Source organism: Muntiacus reevesi, chromosome 1, assembly GCF_963930625.1.
Source record: "Muntiacus reevesi chromosome 1, mMunRee1.1, whole genome shotgun sequence".
Lineage (NCBI taxonomy): Eukaryota > Metazoa > Chordata > Mammalia > Artiodactyla > Cervidae > Muntiacus > Muntiacus reevesi.
Window position 1 is genome coordinate 269,869,506 of NC_089249.1, and position 20,727 is coordinate 269,890,232.

Sequence of the window (20,727 nt, forward strand, 5' to 3'; positions counted from 1 at the left end):
GAACACTCAAAGGCGTGTATCATATACTCTTAAGTCTTTCCCTTTCAAGCTAACAATCACCTTAAGGAAAATTCAATGTAAGGTAGACAGGGGATCGTGACATTTATACTATGATTGAAGTTTTCTAACTATATTCTTACATATTAAAACACAGTAAATTTATCTAACTAAACTTACTACACATAAACAATCCTCTTTTTCAAGCACTGAGAAAAGAGGTAATATCTTTTCCTAAATCCAAAGAAAATACAATTTTAAAAGTAACTCAATGATTTAATCACTTAAAATTGTGATTATCTAGGGACTTCCCTGGTGTTCCAATGGTTAAGATTCTGTGCTTTCAGTGCAGGGGGTGTGGATTTGATTCCTGGTCTAGGAACTAAGATCCCACATGCTGTGCAGCATAGCCAAAAAGTAAAACAAAAATGAATAAGTAAAATAAAATCCCAATTAAAAAAAGAGTGTCTGCAAAAATAATACTCTTTTTTTCTAAGATAGATTACCAAACCACTAAGAGTCTGCGATGTTTACATTATGACATTATTTCATCATTTTCTTCAAATAACAAAACATAAAAATAGACCCATGGATCAATGGAACAGAATTGAGAACCCAGAAATAAACTCTTGCATATATGGTCAACCAGTATTTGACAAGGGAACCAAGAATACTCATTGGGTAAAGGATTAAATAAATGGTGTTGGGAAAAGTAGATAAAACATGCAAAAGAATGAAACTGTACCTTATCGTGCAACACATACAAAAAATCAACTCAAAATGGATTAAACTGAAACCTAAGACCTGGAACTGTAAAACTCCTAGATAGTGAAAAAGTTCTCTAATGTTGGTCTGGGCAATGATTTTTTGGATATAATACCAAAAGCGAAAATTAATAAGTGGTACTACATCAAACTGGAAAGCTTATGCACAGCAAAAGAAACTATCCACCAGAAAAAGAAAAAAGAAAATCTTTGATAGGGAGAAAATACTTGCAAACCATATACTTAGTAAGAATCAATATCCAAAATACTTAAAGAATGCATACAATTCCATAACAACAACAAAAATCTGATTAAACCATGGGAAGAGGACCAGAAGAGACATTTTTGCAAAAAAGACATATAGATGGCCAACAGGTACATGAAAAGATACTCAAGATCACTAGTCATCAGAGAAATCCAAACCAAAACCAAAATGATATATCACCTTACACTTTGCTATCATGAAAAAGGCAATAGGTAACAAGCACTGGTGATGATGTAGAGAAAAAGGAACCCATGTGCACTGTTGGTTGGCACATAAATTGGTATTACAGACACTGTAGCAAATGGTGAGGTTCCACAAAAAAAACTGAAAAATAGAAAAACCATCAGCAATCCTACTTCTGGATATATATCTAATGGCAATGAAAACAAGATATCAAAGAGCTATCTGCACTTCCATGTTTACTGAAGCATTAACCACAATAGACAAGATAAGGTAACATCCTGAGGGCCCATTTATGAATGAATGAGCTTAGCTGCTCAGTCGTGTCCAAGTCCTTGTGACCCCATGAACCGGAGCCTGCCGGGATCCTCTGTCCATAGAATTCTCTGGCAAGAATATTAGACTGGGTTGCCATTTCCTACTCCATATGAATGAATGGATAAAGAATATGTGAGATTGAGAGACATAAAATGGAATACTAGTTGGTCATGAGAAAGAAGAAAATCCTGCAATTTGCAACAACACGGATGGACCTTGAAGGCATTGCGCTAAGTGAAATAAGTCAGATGGTCAAAGAAAGACAGATAAATACGATAACACTTATAATGTGAAATCCAAAAAATACTAAACTCAAAGAAACAGAGTATTAAGGTGGTTACCAGGGGATGGTGGATGGAGAAGATATTGGTCAAAGGGCACAAATTTCCAGTTAGAAGATTTGTGATTTCTGGGGGTCTAATGTAGAGCATTGCGATTATAGAAATTATAATGTATTATATACTTGAAAATTGATAAGAAAGTAAATCTTAAATGTTCTCACCATACCAAAGTAATGGTAATTATGTAACATGACTGTGGCAATCATTTTGAATTATGAAGGGTACAGATCAACACACTGTACATCTTAAAATTACAAAATGCTGCATGTCAATTATATCTCAATAAAGCTGGGGAAAAAAAGACTAGTGTATATACAAGGTCTGCTTAAGTTATCTCTTTGAATGAGAAGAGTGTGGGATAGTTTAGAGGAAAGTAAAACAATGACAACACTAAAGTAGATCTGAGCTTACAGAGCATTCAAACAGTGTTCTTAATGGAATGAGCTATATCTGTCCTGTTCTTTTAGGTAACAGAGCGTAATGATAGAGTCAGGACACCCCAGTCAGACAGACTGTCCTGGCTTCACGTGGTAACCTTGACTAGATTTACTTAATATCTCTATGTCTTAGTTTTCTCACTATATAATAGAGATAAATAATGTGACCTACCTTGCTGGGTGGTTAGAATGAAATAACACGTTGCAGTGTCTGACCTGATAAATGTGGAGCTCTTGTTACTTAAGAGAATGTTTAGGGTTTCAGGCAAAATATCAAAGACTTGATGAGTAAACACATAGACATATACAAAAGATAATATATAACCCATTCAAGCCGATCTAGATTCTATTTACACAGGAATATAAATTATTAAAAATTATTTAGAAATATTAATAAATTATTATTTTGCTAGTCTCAAACTGTATTTCTTTAATAAACAAAAACTTGGTCATTGGGCTAAATATTATTGGAAAATATGACTGCTTTCTGTTACAGCCTTAGCAGCAGTTAACTCATTTAAATTTCTTCCCCTTATCATGTCTAGCTTAGAAACCCTCAATATGGTAGCTGCTAAATGCCTTGCCTATGGCAGGTGCTCAACAAGGCTGAACTGAACTGATTTTCAGGCAGCCCATTTGCACAGTGCTGTTTGAAATTTCTTTTACAGAGGCAAAACATTTAATTTTACACTTTAAAGCCCAATACCATGATGGTAAAGAACATGGATCTTGAAGGCATAAAGACCTACATGTGAATCCTGACTTGGTGCAAAGGACCAAAAGCAAGTTAATCTTTCTAAACTTCTCTCTTTGTTTATGAAATTGGGATATTAAGGAAAGGGATGTGCTTATTACAGTGTTTGGTACAAGGAAAACATTCACTTAACAAGTGATTTATACCAAAGTTCAGATACAGCAGCTTGAGAAAGTTCAGTGCGTTTGAACTTTTGGAAAGGGCTTCAAATTTTGGTGTTAAAGCCAACACACATAGTTCTCTCTTACGAATGGAAAACACTTCATTACCAGCCCTAAAGACTCCATAGCAACTTACACATATTTTTAATGATATAGATCTTTTCTTCTGTTATAAACTAAACTGTATTTAGCACATATAAAACTTTCATATTGAAAGCACAAATAACCAGAAATTTTTTGAGAGAACATAAACATTATAGAAAATAAGTGTACTTGTGAAAGTACATTTAAAATTTATGTAATAATTAAAATGAAGATCTATTTACTTTGAGTAAAACTGCAATGTTCCTAAATGAACTGACTTTGTATTCTGCTGCGACCTCAACTTGGATGATGCATCTCTATTCTGTGATGTGATGGTTTCCCAAAGAAAATAAATATTTTAAGAGAAAATATTAAATTATCGGAAAATTCACACATCATGTTCATATAATATATTCATATATCAGAGCAATTTGGTATCCAGGTATCTTATTAAGGAAGGTAGGTAAAATACAGTGAGCTATGGAAATTTTATGATATGATTATAAATTAAAAAACAACAAGTCACCAAATGATAATTCTTAAATAATTATGAATAAAAATACAGTTTAGGAATCTATTTATATCTTAGCATTCTATGTAAAAGCTTGAGTAATCATAATTTTCAAAATAATCATATTTTCAACCTTAATTTTTCTTCACTGGTAAGAAACTAAAATGACAAGGAAAATGTATTATAACAGATTCTTCTTTATCTTTTGATTAAAATTAAGAATCTTCAAACCCTCTTTCACTGTATATATTCTTATAGGAACAACATCAGAGGAACTTTTAAAATCAGCTATAGCTAATGCTAGCTTCCACAACCAATTATAATATAGAATTTTATAATTAGCATTTCATAGTAGGTCTGTATTGGCATCGGCTGACTAAAATGTCAGAATTTTAAACTTCCAATTTTAATTAGTGAAAATGTCAAAAAATGTTCAACCATTCTCTTTCCTTAATGCTTCCGCCTTGGAAGATACAATGAGTTAAATGTTTCATCCAGTAATTTATGTGATTAGAAAACTGAACGTTTTACTGGTAATATTTCTGACTTACATTCCAATATCTTTAACAATTTAATGACAGGAAAGAAAACACTTCTATTACTATACTTATAGAAAAAGAAAAGCGTAAAAGAAATGTGAAGTGGAAAATTTTACAACATTTATTTTCTGATTTATTTTCAAGTTTGCAATTAAGTTTAACCAAATAGAAAAGTTAGAAAATTAAAGATTTTAAAAGGTTTAAGTTAAACCAAACAGAAATGTAAAAAAGTCACTAACCCAAAGCATGCACTGTTCCTCTATGCCTGCTGGAGCTCTTGCTTGTTTTAACCACACGGGCAGCACTTTCTTTGAACTGCAGCTCACAAAAATTTTCAAGAAATTTTGCCATTTCTTCTGTAACAGTATCCAGGTAAGTTTCTTTAATGAATTTCACTGTTGAGGATGGAGCTAAAATATCATGTAGTGTGTTAAAATCCTCTTTTATCATTGAGTATAACTTAAGCATTGTACCTTGGTATGTATCAGCCATTATGTCTAAATTTGATTCTCTGCTAACAGAAGGAAAACAGTTCTGCAGAAGTTTGGTCAGCAGTTTATTCTGTATGCTCTGGTACTTGCTTGTAACTTCTGATTCTGGATAAAGAAATAAGAGTTGCTGTATGCACTGATTTTTCAACAGAATTTTTTGCTGTGAATTGTTTATTTCATTGTGGCTTTGTAATTTGTTCACTAAGAAGCGTCGAAGATGCAGTCTTATTTCATCCCATACAGACTTTACATCCATTGAGGAATGATCTTCAACAGAATGAAGAGAAGCCCTAGAGAGGAAAGGGAAAGATGCTCCACTTACAGTGGATGGGAATGAAACACTGCTCTGGCAGGAGAGGTCCCAAAGTAAATTCAATACCATCTCTTCTTGATTCTGTTCATTCTTCAACAAATCTTGCTAATAAAAGTAAATCATAATGTTAGAAATGTGATTATAAGAGTAGAAGGAGAAAATGATTTCTACAGATACACAGAATTTCATAATTCATTTCAATTCAAGAATCAATACTATGATTTAAAAAAAATTTTTTTTTTGCCTTTGAAATTTAATCAGTTCAGACATTTTAGATTATTAGCTTTGTGGTCTGTTAAGTTCTGTAAAGCCCAGATGATGAGCGAATTTTTCAATTAGATTTCTAGACACACAGTTTTTTCTTAATTGTTATCCATTCCTGATATAACCTGAGCTGTATGGAAGCATTAGTTTAAAAATTCTAAATAAAAATCTATAGTAAAATATCAACTAAAATGTACCCCTAAGACAAAATAAATTCAAGATGACACCCCTAATTAATACCTAGTAGATAATTTTCATGCCTGAATGAGTATACTTATTATTATAAAACCCCAAATGAACATAGAGAATGGAGACCTTTAAACAAAGTATTATGCCTAGGGCTTACTAATAGCTGCCATCCTGAGAAATATAGTTTAATACATTTGAAAATTTTAACTTTCATTTAAATTTCTTTTTGAGTCACATTAAGAAAGATTTTACTTTGGAAATTAGACTGAGAATTTTTCAGTTCTCTCCAAAGAAATAACTAACTCAAAATGAGAAAAAAACACTCTCAGAATCGTTCTTCAAAAGATATGAAATTTTTTTTTACACTTTCTGTGTTAACTGACAGAAATAATTTTAGGTGTAATTAAGAATAGAGAAGGGACAAAAAAATAACTTTCTTTTTGGACTTTGAATTAAATACACACATTCTCTTTACATGCTACTCTCCTAATGTCCATTTCAGGTCGTATGAACATTAGCTTATATTCTCTAAGTAGCAACAAGCTGCTTTTTATCTATTTTTTTTAAATGGAAGCAAGGTCTAAGCGGTCTAAAGTCAGTCTAGCTTTGAAATCTCTTATTGACAAAGGTAACACAGGTATTTGTGACTCAGAATCATGAACAACTCTGAGACAAATTCCAGGGCACCCTCTCAGTGATTCTAAGCACTGTGATTTGATGTTCTATTTGTAATAAATATAATACCTAATATCCATATAGCAGTTTACTATATAAAAAGTACTTTTCTCTAGAGTCTCTGACTTATTCATAAGGAAAACTCTGTGATGCAGATACTTAAGACCCCAATTTATAGAGAAGGACACCAGAGTGCAGCAGGTTTAAGTTCCTTTCCAAATGTCACATGCAATAAAGCACGGAACCAAGAATGGATGCCTGATTTCATTCTCCTCATCCACGTTCTTTCCATCTACGCTCTGGAGAACCAAAAAGTAAACTGACTTTTCTGAAGCTCCGCTTTCTCTCTTTCTTCTATTTAGTTCTTTTTGATACTTTCTGGAAAACAAATGTCCTTAGACAAAAGTCCAGAACACCAGCATTATGGTAAATTCTGTAGAGAAAAACTGGTCTTATTAGTGCCTCAAATGTGGGTTTCTTTAAATTAGTCAATAACTGTAAATACTTGATCAAGCAAACATTTAAAGAATAATAGATTACAGAGGTTTAAAACATGTGTTAGGTATTGATTGCTTAAATTTTGAAAATGACTTTATATAACTGCCATAATGAGAACCTCTGTTCCTTGTTTAAATAGTTAGATAATTAATAAATAAAAACATTCTATGGGGAAAAAAATTGAGGTATGAAAAAATACTGTCAAGATTGACACTTTCCGCATGTAAAAATTTGATAAGGTCGTTTTAATCTGGATCTGTTTTAATAATGTGGTTCTGTTCTCAAAATAACATGATCAATTATGTTACAAAGAAAAAAAAAAAAAAACCTAGGTCTGGAAGGGGCCTACCAGTCTAATGAATTTGAGCAAAACTAAGGCGGCCTTTGCCCTGCAGTGAATAGAGAATGACTTATGTGTGACAGATTAAAAGATAATTAAAAGCTTTTGCTTTTAATTAAATGAGAAAGCATTATTACATCAATATTAATGAAATTCACTACACATGGCTCTTAATAGAAATTAAAGGAATAACTATATCCATATTTATTCTTCAAGGCTCCACCTTCAAGAGATAATGGGTGAGAGGATTTTCTTAAAAGAATATGCCTTCAGGGCACATAATCTTCCTTTCTCTTCCTTTTATTCCTCTGTAAACATTAAAGAGACATCTGCAATAATAATAACAGCCAAAAACTATTTTCATCGGATTCTGTCATCCTAAGCCATCTACAACCTCAAGATATTTTCCACATCTGCCTGAGTCAAGGTTTGATGTTTAGACAAAAACAGTGCCCTTTTTTTCGCCCCTAAATTAAATTAAAACCATAGCTACAGAAATCCTGCTTTCTAGCAATTGTGCTATTTCCCTAGGAAACTGATTTTGCAAGTTTGTTGCCTTTGTAGATATAAGTAAAATAAAATAAGTATTCTTCTTGAAGGGTATAAAAACCTGTCTAACATACAGCATGGTCAGTATCCAAGAGTGACCAATGTAATAATATTCCATCAATTAACAGTGGTCTTGTAGAAATTGCTGCCTTGATTGAAAAAAATTAGATATGCCTGTAGGTTGGGAATGAATGGAGTAGTGGACAAGGCTCCTTAACAGACACAATCAATGCTGATCTTATTGTGCTTAATAATAAGCCCAGGAAAATGAGTAGTTGTGAAGGGACACAAAATGTAATAAATACCAAATTTTCTGATGGACAATTGTGGTACATTTCAATACATTTTGTGATGCTGATATGGCAAATATCATACAAGTCACCCAGGAATTATAATGCTTAATGCCCACTTATATAAACTTCATTTTATGAGAAAAGTCATCGTAGAAAATAAAAACACATAGTTCACTAGATTCCACTGCAGATAGAGAAGTAAAACAAAACAAAAACCCTAGATATGACAGGTTAATATGGTCAATGAAATAAATATTTATATATGGAAACTGGATGAAATGTATTCCAGGTTCACCCACCCCACTCCACCATTAAAACAAAGATTATATATATTTTTACCAGTATTTTGAGAAATTTTATCAAGTCTCCATGGGGAATGGACGGTGACTTGGATGAATTATAATTATAATTATTTAGCCATTCAAAGCAGTCAGTTGTCGTTCGCAGCTGTACATCTGGACACTGTTTGTTAACTTCAGACTGTATTTCTTTAATGCAACGTTCTATGCTATAAAAAAGAAAAGAAAAAAATTATTTTGGTAGGAAGTAGGTAATGGAGCTGTCACATAATATCATAGGGTCCTAAAATGTTTATATGCAGTACCTGGTGACACACAATTTACAAAATTATAAAACATCCATATGATAGTAACAGGAATAGTAACAGGAAATAGAAACAGGAAAACTGTATATTTTCATTCATAATTAAAAACTGGAAGTTCAAATTTTCTGGTAGTTTCATTTCAAATGCAACAGAAGAAACATATCTAGCTACTAAAAGGCTAATTAGAAATTCATCTGTGTTAAATAAAAATTCAAGCATATTTGCAATGAAATAATGATCCTCTTGGTAGGCAACGGATGGAAGACAGAGAGAAAATACTCCTGATGACCGAAATCAGAAACATATATTATCTACTAATATATGAATGACTAAATTATGTAAAACCTCAATCAATCCAAATTAAGAAATCATAAAACAGTTACAAAGAAGTTACAATTTTAAAAGTTATAAAAGATATATGCTGTATATACAGTTACTACAGCTAAATACCTTTTCCTGACATTAAACTCTACTCCCCCCGCCAAAAAAAAACAAAAAACCCAAAATATACTAAAGATTGCATGTTAAAAAAATAAGACTGGAAGAAAATGAAACAAAAGGTTAAAAACAATCATCTTTGAGTGATGAAAATTTGGTGTTTTTAATTTTACTTTTCGGTATTTTCTAAAATTTTTGAAGGTGTAAGATGAAACTCTTCATTTACAAGTAAACACATAAACGAAGAGAGAAAACATGCCCAATTGCATCTACCAATGCACACGTTTTAAAAATTCCATTAGAAGTATCTTCAGCTCTGGAACTAAAAAGATGGAGTATGTTATTTTAATTCTCATCTACAAATCTGCATTAATTATTATAAATCTTTGTGATGACCTTAAGCACGATGTAATCTGTGGAGCCACATGGATATGACGTATTACTACCACCTGATGGCAGCATATCTAAACTGCAAGAAAGCTTAGAAACAGCAAAGTTACTGTGAAGCTGAATCCCTTCACCTCAAACAGTTACGCATTTGCCTCTTAATGGTATAAAGAAACATCTGCTACCAAAAAGGTTGCCACTGTTTTGAAAATATCATTGCTGTTCATTATCAACCTGTGATAGAAACAGGTAGGCTTTGGAAACCAAGCCCTGATAATTAAAATCGATATCATATGAAATTCTTTCCTTCAAAATGTATAAGGTATTGCTTGCATATGAAACATACACTGTAAAATTCTAAGGAAAGCTTTTCAGGAGACTTCTGAGCATGAGTGAATTCAAACCGAATTACTTTGAAACAAACACATTCTGAGAATCAAAGAGCCTTTTCATGAAAACAAAGAACTTACAAGAAAAACAATAGCTCCTTAGGCCACAGGCCATTCAGTTTTCTGATGAGACAGGCTTATTCAGGAATACCAGTTCTAAGTCTGGCACAAGACTGGCATATATCTTCTCCACTTACATATGCACTTCTATGAACCGAGAAACACGATGCCCTAAGCTCACACCTTGACTCCAGGGACTGGATATCAAAGGTTTTTATTAGAGCATCCTCCTGTGTCTCATTCAGTGAGACCTAACAGACTGCAGCAACGTGAACCGGACAGGCTCAGCCGCGAGTCTACCTAAATCTATTTCAATCAAGACTCAGCTTTTAGGCTAATCTCTAACATCTGAATCTGGGTAGAGGCCAATAACGACAACTTATAAATAGAGTAAAGTCTTCAGAGAGCCAGATATTTCAGTAATTTGTTCAAACACTGATAAAGGGATTGAGCAGTTGCATTTCAGAGGACCTCCCTCACTGATACAAACTGAAGACAGTTGAGCTGGCTTTTAAAATCATTTGTCACAAATTTTAAGGTGATAGAATTCATCACTACCTGATTTTGTTTTCAGTTAGATGTATATAACGTGTCATTCTGCCATTCACCACTGTCTGTACATCCTGCTGAAGTCTTGAGATTCATTGCCTAATTATTATACAAATGAGTATTTTCAAAATTTAAGATGAATGTCAGTTTGTAATGTAACTTGGCAATTTTTTTCTTGTTTAATGTCAAAAATAATTTAAAAATTAATATTCAACATCTAAAAGGTAACATTTTACATATATGTGTAGTAATATTGCTAATAGAGATGGTAATCTTGGGTGGGATGAGGTCTATATATCAATAGACTTAAATGATGCAAGGTCTTCATCTAGTTTTTCAGAAATAACATGACACTTGTCTTTATTTTGGTTTAAGCTGGTTTTAGAAAAGGCAGAGGAACCAGAGATCAAATTGCCAACATCCGATGGATCATCAAGAAAGCAAGAGAATTCCAGAAAAAACATCTATTTCTGCTTTATTGACTATGACAAAGCCTTGGACTATGTGGATCACCACAAACTGTGGAAAATTTTGAAAGAGATGGGAATTCCAGACCACTTGACCTGCCTCCTGAGATATCTGTATGCAGGTCAGGAAGCAACAGTTAGAACTGGACATGGAACAACAGACTGGTTCCAAACAGGAAAAGGAGTACGTCAAGGCTGTATATTGTCACCCTGCTTATTTAACTTATATGCAGAGTACATCATGAGAAGTGCTGGGCTGGATGAAGCACAAACTGGAATCGAGATTGCCGGGAGAAATATCAATAACTTCAGATATGCAGATGACACCACCCTTATAGCAGAAAGCGAAGAAGAACTAAAGAGCCTCTTGATAAGAGTGAAAGAGTTGGCTTAAAGCTCACATTCAGAAAACAAAGATAATGGGATCCAGTCCCATCACTTCATGGCAAATAGATGGGGAAACAGTGGCTGACTGTTTAGGCTCCCAAATCACTGCAGATGGTGACTGCAGCCATGAAATTAAAAGACGCTTGTTCCTTGGAAGAAAAGTTATGACCAACCTAGACAGCATATTGAAAAGCAGAGACATCACCTTGCCAACAAAGATCCGTCTAGTCAAAGCTATGGTTTTTCCAGTAGTCATATATGGATGTGAGAGTTAGACTATCAAGAAATCTGAGTGCTGAAGAATTGATGCTTTTGAACTGTGGTGTTGGAGAAGACTGTTGAGAGTCCCTTGGACTGCAAGGAGATCCAACCAGTCCATCTTAAAGGAAATCAGTTTTGAATCTTCGTTGGGAAGACTGATGCTGAAGCTGAAACTCCAACACTTTGGCCACCTGATGTGAAGAACTGACGTGTTGAGAAGAACTTGATGCTGGGAAAGATTGAAGGCAGGAGGAGAGGGGATGATAGAGGATGAGATGGTTGGATGGCATCACCATCAATGGACATGAGTTTGAGCAAGCTCTGGGAGTTGGTGATGGACAGGGAGGCCTGGCGTGCTGCAGTCCATCAGGTTGCAAAGAATCGGACACGACTGAGTGACTGAACTGAACTGAACTGAACTGAACTGAAGTTGTTTTCTGCTTAAGTTACTTCTAATTGTCTTTAGAAACAAGGTCAGTTGTGAAATTATAACCAAGGTAATTCAGCAAATAGAAATCCAATTAACACATTTATTAACCAAAAATGTCAGAAATCTAATGTTGATGTAGAATCTCTGCCCTAAATAGTTTAAATTCCCAAATGTACACCATTAGCTGGTTTAGCAAGGACTTTCTAAAAGCATATTCCTAACTTTATTTGTAATATTAAAACCACTGAAAATATCCTAAATGCCCACCAGTAGAGAGAATGGTTAAATAATTACATTTATCCCATGAAACAGAGTCATGAAAATGAACTAGAAATACACTTATCAACATGAATGAATCTAACAAAAGTAATGTTTATGGGAAAAAAGGTACAAATGAATGCAAACCACGTAATAGCTTGAAAGCATGCCATATGATCACACACAGTGTTCAGGATTATGATCATACATAGTAAAAGTGTAAAGAAATGTGCTCGAAAACAGCACAACCTATAAAAATGTTGAATCACTGTGTGGTACGAATTCGTTTCACTGTGTGTGAAATGAATATAGTATTTTAAATCAACTCTACTTTAAAACTACATACATACTTACATACATACATTTTAAAAGAAAAAACAAATGTGCTGGAATGATCAATATCACCAAAGGCAGGGTGGGGATTGGGAGTAGGCTGAGCCTGGGGAGATGCACATAGTGAGTTTCAGCTGCAGAGGTAAGGTTTTATTCTTTATACTACATCATGAGCACATGAATGTTTATCACAGTATTCTCTATGCCTCTTCATATGTCTCAACACTTCCTAATAAATCTGAACCCCAATGTGCTTTAATTATAATGACTCTGAATTATCCAAGTTAATGATGTGTGCAAGCGGATGCATTACTGAGCGGCTGTGTGTAAATCAATTTATAAACCATTTCTGAGATGCAACATACAGCATGCTTTTTTTTAAAGGATATAACTTTCTCGCTCAACATTCAATCCTAGGTTCCTTGAGTGGGAAAATTACTTGCTGAATGAAAGCATATCTGATATTCATTAACTGATTTCCCGAATATGTGGTAGGTACTGTGATCCACGTTAAGGACCTAAACATGAATAAGTCATAGTCCCATCCCTAAAAGAATTCTTTCCAATGAGAGAGATAGGCCTGTAAATGAAGAACCACACTCAGTAAGACTTGATAAGAGGTGTGTGTACGAAGTGCTGAACTGGGGTGAGAACACAGGAGGGAGCCCCTCAGTGGGCCTCTGGGGGTGCAGAAAAGGCTTCTTCCTATAAGAAAGGAGACTATATGCGAGGATATTGATGCTCTAAGAAAACTAACCAAATCACTGTGCTTAGAAGTCCCTGATACCTAACCCCTGAGAATTCAGTGCTGATCACCTAATCTCACGGCTGGGTCACTTTAAAACTCTATTTTTTGGACAATAAGTTTAAGTTTACTGTAGAAACTCTTTCAGGATTTAAAACTCATAGTCTTTATTATTCAGTCATAAAAAAAAGTTCAAAGGAGAAAAAAAAATATGCTCTACCAGCAAAATTTATTAGAACTTCTTCAATGTAAAGGTTGTAGAGGACATAAAGGTGTGCTTCCATAGAAGGTGAGAGTTTTTATTTTTTATAGCAGGGTAGAGGTGCCATGGCAGAGATTCAAGACTATATCTACAATATGGAAAATGCAAACATTAAAAAGCTTTTTTAAGCTTTTACATTTTTGTTGCTCTTGTTTATACTTTTTACCAACATAAATTCAGTCTAAGGGAAAGGTTTTTAAAATACTATGATATATTTTAAAACACCAAGAAATAGTTGTGAAGTAAATAAAGAGTTTTTTGGGCTTTTAGATAGACCTAGCTCATCTAAAGAGATTATGAAAATTCCTCAGAATTAACAGGCAATTAATAGGGAAGAGACAGATGTATAAAAACTAGTATGTAGTTAAACCATAAGTCAACCATGAAATGAAAACTTACTTTCCTGAGACAAAGATGATTTTAGATCGTATTTCTTAAATGGCTGAGAAGAGAATTTACAAGACAACTATTTCAATGAAATGTAGCAAATTATATATTTTTGCTAAACTATTTTCTGTTTCAGATACGTTTTGGTTATTCTAAAAGTTTTAACTGTACTCTCAGGAAAAAAACATCTTTGACCCCAAATACTATTAACAACACTCTCCTTAAATCTTTCTCAAATGAATCCTCCCCTTTCCATTCCTATTGTGAAAGAAGGGGCTCAGGATCTTAACATCTCTCATCTGGACTATATAAATAGCCTCCCAAGAGTCCCATCTATTGTCAATCCACCTTTTGTTAGAGTTATTCTCACCAGTCCTCACCACAAATGTTTACAGAGGCTTCAGAATGGTCCAGATCGCTTCAGTAAAGTTCAGACCAGTGTAGGGCAAGCGCCCGTCTAAAAATTCTAAAGCACTTCCAAAAGAGCAACCAATTGTGAAATACCCCCCAACTTCCATTCAATGGCGGGGTAATCCTGACATTGCTGGAGTGAGCCTGACATCATATACCAATGTATAGCTTCACTCTTAAAATTACATATGACTTGGGATCCCTTTCCATAATGTAGATAGGAGCTCCATGGAAGTGGCACAGGGCTCTGTTAACAATATAAAGAACATTTCCCAGAAATGTTCTACAGTGAAATTAGGACATGGCAGTGTAATATCCATGACAAGCAAGAGGAAGTTCATGTGCTTTCTTTTTTAGCTATGGAGGCTTCCCTGCTTCCATATATTAGCACAGTTACTAAAGTCAGATGTGACATCCCAATGAAACCACACAAACCGAAAACAGGAGAAAAAGTGAGAAATCTGCACCAGCATTTACTTTGGGATGATTCCCTTGGTTCTCTTCCTGAGAAAAAGAAAAAAGAAGAGAGAAGGAGAACGTATATAATAATGAAAATCAGATGATATCGGGAACACATCTAGTCTACATCTTTATCTGCACTGCCCAGATACAGGCAATCACTAAGCCACACAGATTTGACTGCAAGTTACAAACTGAGGGTTTAATTAAATCGTATGGTCACACTGTGAGGAGGCAGGGCATACGGCATACAGTTCCATACACTGCTTGCAGGAGAGCAGACAGTGGAAGCCAGGCTGGGGAACAATCTTATCACACCTAATTATACAACGTCTAAGAAACCATCACATAACCTTTCCTAAGGAAGCAAGGACACACGTATGCATGTGTGTGTGCGGTAACAGCAGAAAGACTGCAAACAATGTAAACGCTCATCAAGAGGGAACTGACTTAGTATAGAGAACTTTAAAAAAATACATTAAAAAAATCTAAGTAAAGTACACACACAAATCCCATCTGTGTAAAAAGGAGAATATGTTATTGGGTGCACAAATCTATATATAAAGAACATTTCTGGGTAGTTCTACAATAATTCATTAGTATAAGTTACCTCTGAGGAACAAGAGGAGGAGGGTCAGAGGAGTTAGGAAACTTCCTCATCTCTCCCCTTCCATACTCAACTTTTCCTCGTATCCGCCTTTTTCTGCTGTCTGCAATTCTTTCTGAGTGTGTACCATTTTATAACGTAAACCACTCACCAGAAAAGAAAACTAGCACTTGATGATAGCTTCTTGTACCCCATTCCACTCATCTAACGTCACACCAGCTAAAGCAGACACGGTTGAAATCTAACCTCTAGCCTACTTTGTGCCAGGACTGTTTTAGGCAATGAGCATACAGGGCGGAACAGTTAGCCTTTAAAGCAAAAACAAAGGAGATAACAAGACCAGCTTTCAGGCTCCCCAACTCAACTCCTTTCCAAGTCCTATGAGACGATATTCTTAGTCATAATTCTAGGATAAAGACTGTGATGAGCAAAAGCTGTGGCGTTAGTGATCCTTTTAAGAGGTGGCCCTTTCCCAGGGAAAGCTGTTGGGGTTGAGTTAGATCTCGAGGCATTAGTCATGGGCAGGAAAGACGGGCCAGCCACACAAGCTACGTCTCCTTACCAGGGCCCACTCTCCTTCAAGCTTTCCCTCTCCTGTGCTTGTTCTCATTAGCTAAGCTGGCATCACCAGGCACCTCTGGTTGGCATCTCAGGGCTGTGGATTACTTCCCCCTGGACCATTACCTCTGACCCTCCCTGCGGAATAGTGGCCTACTATTGCTGGCTCAATCTCCTTATCAGGTCTGCATTTTTAGTACAATATTATTCACACTTCTGCTATTAAAACAGCTTATAGACAGGAAGACACTTACTTCATTTTCTTTGTTTCCCATGGAAAGATAATACAACAATATTTCTTATTAGAATATCCCAAACAGTAATTCTTTATTGTCTTAGGCCTGTTTGGCCAAAAGTAGGTAAAGCTAACTCACCTAAAAATAAAGGTTATACTTTAAAACCTGTTGAACACCTAAAATGTATGCATTACCTGAAAGAATCTCTTAATGATCATCTGATGTAGCTACTGATCCCATATTTTATGCTCCTTATCTCAGTCTCCTGAAGCAGAGGTCTCAGGAAAGCACTGAGGGCACACAATATAGGAATCTGGAGAAAGAAGCTGGAACATCCTAGACTTCAAATAATGGAGCTAATGCTGACAGATCATGATGAGAAGAAAATGGTCTAACCTTGAAACAGAGATCATGGCTAAATTTATAGAAACCATCTATCTAGTATTTTGCCACAATATAAAGTTAACGCCCTCCCCTACCACTCTAACCCTACCTCTCCTGGATCAAGACCAATGATATTATCCATAGGAGTATTTCTTGTTCTTTCTTAGATTTAAAAAAAAAAGGTGGGGAGGAGTAATCCTGCACAGTGCCAGCAAAACTTATATCCAGAGGTACACACAATACTGTCCATAGTTAAGACACAGAAAAGCAAAAGAAATTCTTAATGATATATCTATCCAACTGATCATTAAGAGGAGAAAAATCATTCATGACTTATTATAAGCCCAAGACAACTTCTATGCCTCAAGATTGTGTTAAGCTAATATTAAGTTCTGTTCAGTTCAGAAAAGATTTTAGTGCTACGTGTGGTTTTTAGTCTGGGGTGAGTCTGTGGATACAACATTCACAGTATCCCTCTTTGGCAGGTTACTTACCTTCCTGCTACCAACGCTGATACGTGTTAGAAGTAAGTGATTCACCGTCACTGATTTCCACTGTCAGACCTAAGAGTCACCTAGCTCTGACTTGAATGGAAATGAGGATGTAAAAGTGAAAATGATCTGGGAGAATGACAGCCTCTCTTGAAGGGCAGGTGAAGGTTCAGTGACCTCTGGGCATTCTAGTCCATTCTGGTGAATCACTGCTTTGGGAAGCAAAAGACCCTGTGGCTCATAAAACCTGATGATATTAAGAAGAGGGAAGGAATTCACACTTAGAATTCAGGGTCACTGCTAGAAACACAACTTTAAAAATTCAAGGGCGAGGAAAAATATCATATTTAAAAATGAATTACTAATGTTTTCTTCTTTAAAAGTATTGGGAAAAGCCATATCATATGGATGTTCATTACTTATTCAGTGTACACCATTGAGAGATAAATAGAACTGTTAGAATACAAAAATGCCAAGGGTAATTCAACTACTGCAGTGTAAGTGTGGCATAACTGATTTGTCATGACATACAATTTCCTAAAAGCTATTCTGTTAGGAGGCAATAAATGAGTGCATAAATGATTTACACTCTTCTGAAACATGGTTATTATTCAGTATTTTATTTTTTAAAAATATATACACCCTATACTATTATGTTTATTCTCAAGAGTATAATAAAAACATAATTGAATTTGATGAAAAATAGACTTGATTCTAAATGTAGCACACGGCACATAGAGCTCTCCCTTATTTTATCCCCCATGAAGATCAATGGTCACTTGAGGTGGTTTTGCTCTAGGTTTGTTTTAATATATGGGCAATAAAATATTTTTAATTTAAAAATTATATCCTTATTCTCCATGTCATATTTTCTTTTTAATACTAACATCTGAATTTTGACCTAAACGACAATTTATGAAGGCAAAGGACACTATTTTAATCATTGCTTTACTTCTCAATATGATTTCTTATTGACCAGGTAGGACAGGAAATAACTGTAGATGGTTTCGCAAATAAAAATGAAACCGTCTATGACAAAAGCATCAGAGCTCAGTAACTTGGTTTTGTTTCTAATCTCTCATTTTATCTCTCTTTTTTTTTTTTGGCCATGCTCTGCAGCAGGTGGGATCTTGGTTCTCTGACCAGGCATGGAACCCATGCTTCCTGAGGTGGAAGTGCAGTCTTAACCACTGGGCCACCAGGGAAGTCCCGCGACGATTTGTTCTGATGGAGCCTCAAGGCCATTATGAACAAAGAAAGTCACTTTTTAGAAAATATTTAAATTTTGTTTTAATATAATCATCTCTCTATATATATGTATAACTGAATTACTTTGCCATACACCTGAGACTATCACAACGCTGTAAATCAACTGTACTTCAATTAAAAAAATTTTCTTAGTATCAGTTATTGAAAAAAAAATTCTCTAGAATAAGGATAAGTGACTTGTTAATCTATTTAAGCTCATACTCATTTCATTTATAAGTTCGTTTGGGTGAGAAGCTGTGTCATGCAATATACATGTATATAATACTGAATATATAAATGAAATAAATACATAATTTACTGAGCTTAATATAGTGATTTTATATTCACATATATAATATAAATTATAATACACATTCTCTATAGTGTCATTAGGTCACATATACATGTTTTTTTAAAAATGATATATTATGTTATTTTTTTTAAAAAGATATACATGCATTTATATGGGTATGTATGTATATACATATAAATTAATGGTAGATACAAATTAAAAATAAGAAGCTTAATTCTCCCTGTTGAAAATAAGGGAAAAGGTTTCCCTCTCCTTTTTCTTATTTACCTTAGGAACTGCAAATGTAAGTACTTTTTCATCTCTCTGAAATGGATCCCTTGGAAGACTAGATAGATCTTTTGTCATCTTTCTCAGCCAGGAATGTCTTTCTCAAAAAAACTGGGAGCCATCTTTTCAAAGCATAAACTGCAAGGGAGGTAACTCTAATGTCTCCCTGTGCCTGGGAAAAGGAGCAGCCTGATGTCAGTGGGTGTCTTGACTCAATGTGCAAAACTGCTTATCATAAAGACCTAAGAAGCTTGCTTCTCCTCCGGATGACGCCAACTAGCTTACACGGGTGTTTTTTAATTATGGAGAAATTAGGATGAACCATGTGTGAAAAACTATGCTGTCAATTCTTCTATTTGAAGGCTGGATGAGGGAACTTCCCTGGTGGCACAGAGGTAAAGCGTCTGCCTGCAATGCAGGAGACCTGGGTTCGATCCCTGGGTCAGGAAGATCCCCTGGAGAAGAAAATGGCAACCCACTCCAGTACTCTTGCCTGGAAAATCCCATGGACGGAGGAGCCTGGAAGGCTACAGTCCATGGGGTCGCAAAGAGTCGGACACAACTGAGAGACTTCACTTTCTTTCACTTTATGAAACAGGAAGGAAGGAGGCAGGGCACAACCATTAAAAGAGTGATGTAACCATTAAGAAAAACAGGGGACCAAAAAAACAGCTGGAAACTACTAGGCCCAAAATGGTGGAAGATTAGACTTCAGTAGACCTTGAGCCTCATTATGTGTTTACTGTAAAATATAAGCATACACTGAAAGATACACCCACGGGCACCATGACAGTTCTGAGGTGACCGTAGAAACCAAAAAGTGGGCGGTGGCCCAATCGCTGGAAATATCTGCCCCATTCCCAAAATACTTGTAATAATCCTCCCACTCATTAGTCTATGAAATTACCCAGCCCATAAAAATGAACCACCCCATATAACAGTACTGCTCATGCCTCCTGAGAGACCCCACACTGCCTATGGAGGGTCTATCTCTCTAAATAAACTTGCTTTCACTTTATTATGGCTCACTCTTGAATTCTTTCCTACACGAAGTCAAGGATCCTCACTTGGTGGGCTGTCCCAAGAATGTGGAACTCACTGGAGACCTGGGACATGACCATCCTCTTGTACCCCATTTTTTCCTACAACAAATATTGTTTCTCCTGAAAACATGTATTACACGTAATGGGTGAGTGGACCTACTAGACTATACAGAGGGCTATGATTCCTTTCTGCTTTTGCAGTCTTTTAGCAGATCACCTGTTATGTTTATAACATTTTGGTTTAAAGCCTGCTGAATAACAGAAGAGTTTTCTTTCTCTTCAGCCTTTGTGGAGAGGATTCCCAGAATGGGAGAAGATTTTAATTTTAATTATAATTCCTCAGCAATACGCTATTTTTTTGCTTCTTATAAAAACATTTTTGGAATATAGGCTATCTTTTGAATTTAAGTTATTTATGCCCATTGTTATGATGAAAAGTTAACTGTATTCTCATATTAAGCATGAGGAAAAAACTGCAGGAAAATTTCACTTGCTCGGTTCAGTTTCTTTGACAGTACATAACTATACTTTAAATTTTTACAAAGGAAACACTATACACCATGTGATAATAGACATTTTTACTGTGGTTTGCATATTTGTAACCTACACTGATAGGGACAGAGTAGGATAGTTACACTGGTAGTTGTAGAAGTCCCAGGATGGGGTTACAGATAGAGAGGAAAACCAAGGGGACTCTGGGAGATCACTGCATGTTAACGACTGCTTAAGAAACCGATCAGAATGTTGCATATGAAGAAGGCTTGCTTAACTATAAAACCATAAATAAAAC

At 35.2% G+C, this 20,727-nt stretch overlaps 1 protein-coding gene across 7 annotated transcripts in view; it reads right to left on the reverse strand.

Annotated features, from left to right (window-relative positions):
• The window catches only part of KIAA0825 (KIAA0825 ortholog), a 410,996-nt gene that overhangs the window by 324,448 nt on the left and 65,821 nt on the right, over positions 1–20,727 (reverse strand). For 5 of the 7 annotated variants that reach the window (XM_065936733.1, XM_065936724.1, XM_065936719.1 and 2 more), the window contains 2 exons: positions 8,303–8,471; positions 4,591–5,260 (listed from right to left, as the gene is read on the reverse strand). In XM_065936733.1, coding sequence (XP_065792805.1) covers positions 4,591–5,224 — 634 coding nt within the window. In that variant the 5' untranslated portion in view covers positions 5,225–5,260; positions 8,303–8,471. The remainder of the gene's footprint in view (positions 1–4,590; positions 5,261–8,302; positions 8,472–20,727) is intronic. The other 2 variants (XM_065936747.1, XM_065936741.1) reach the window with 2 other exon arrangements.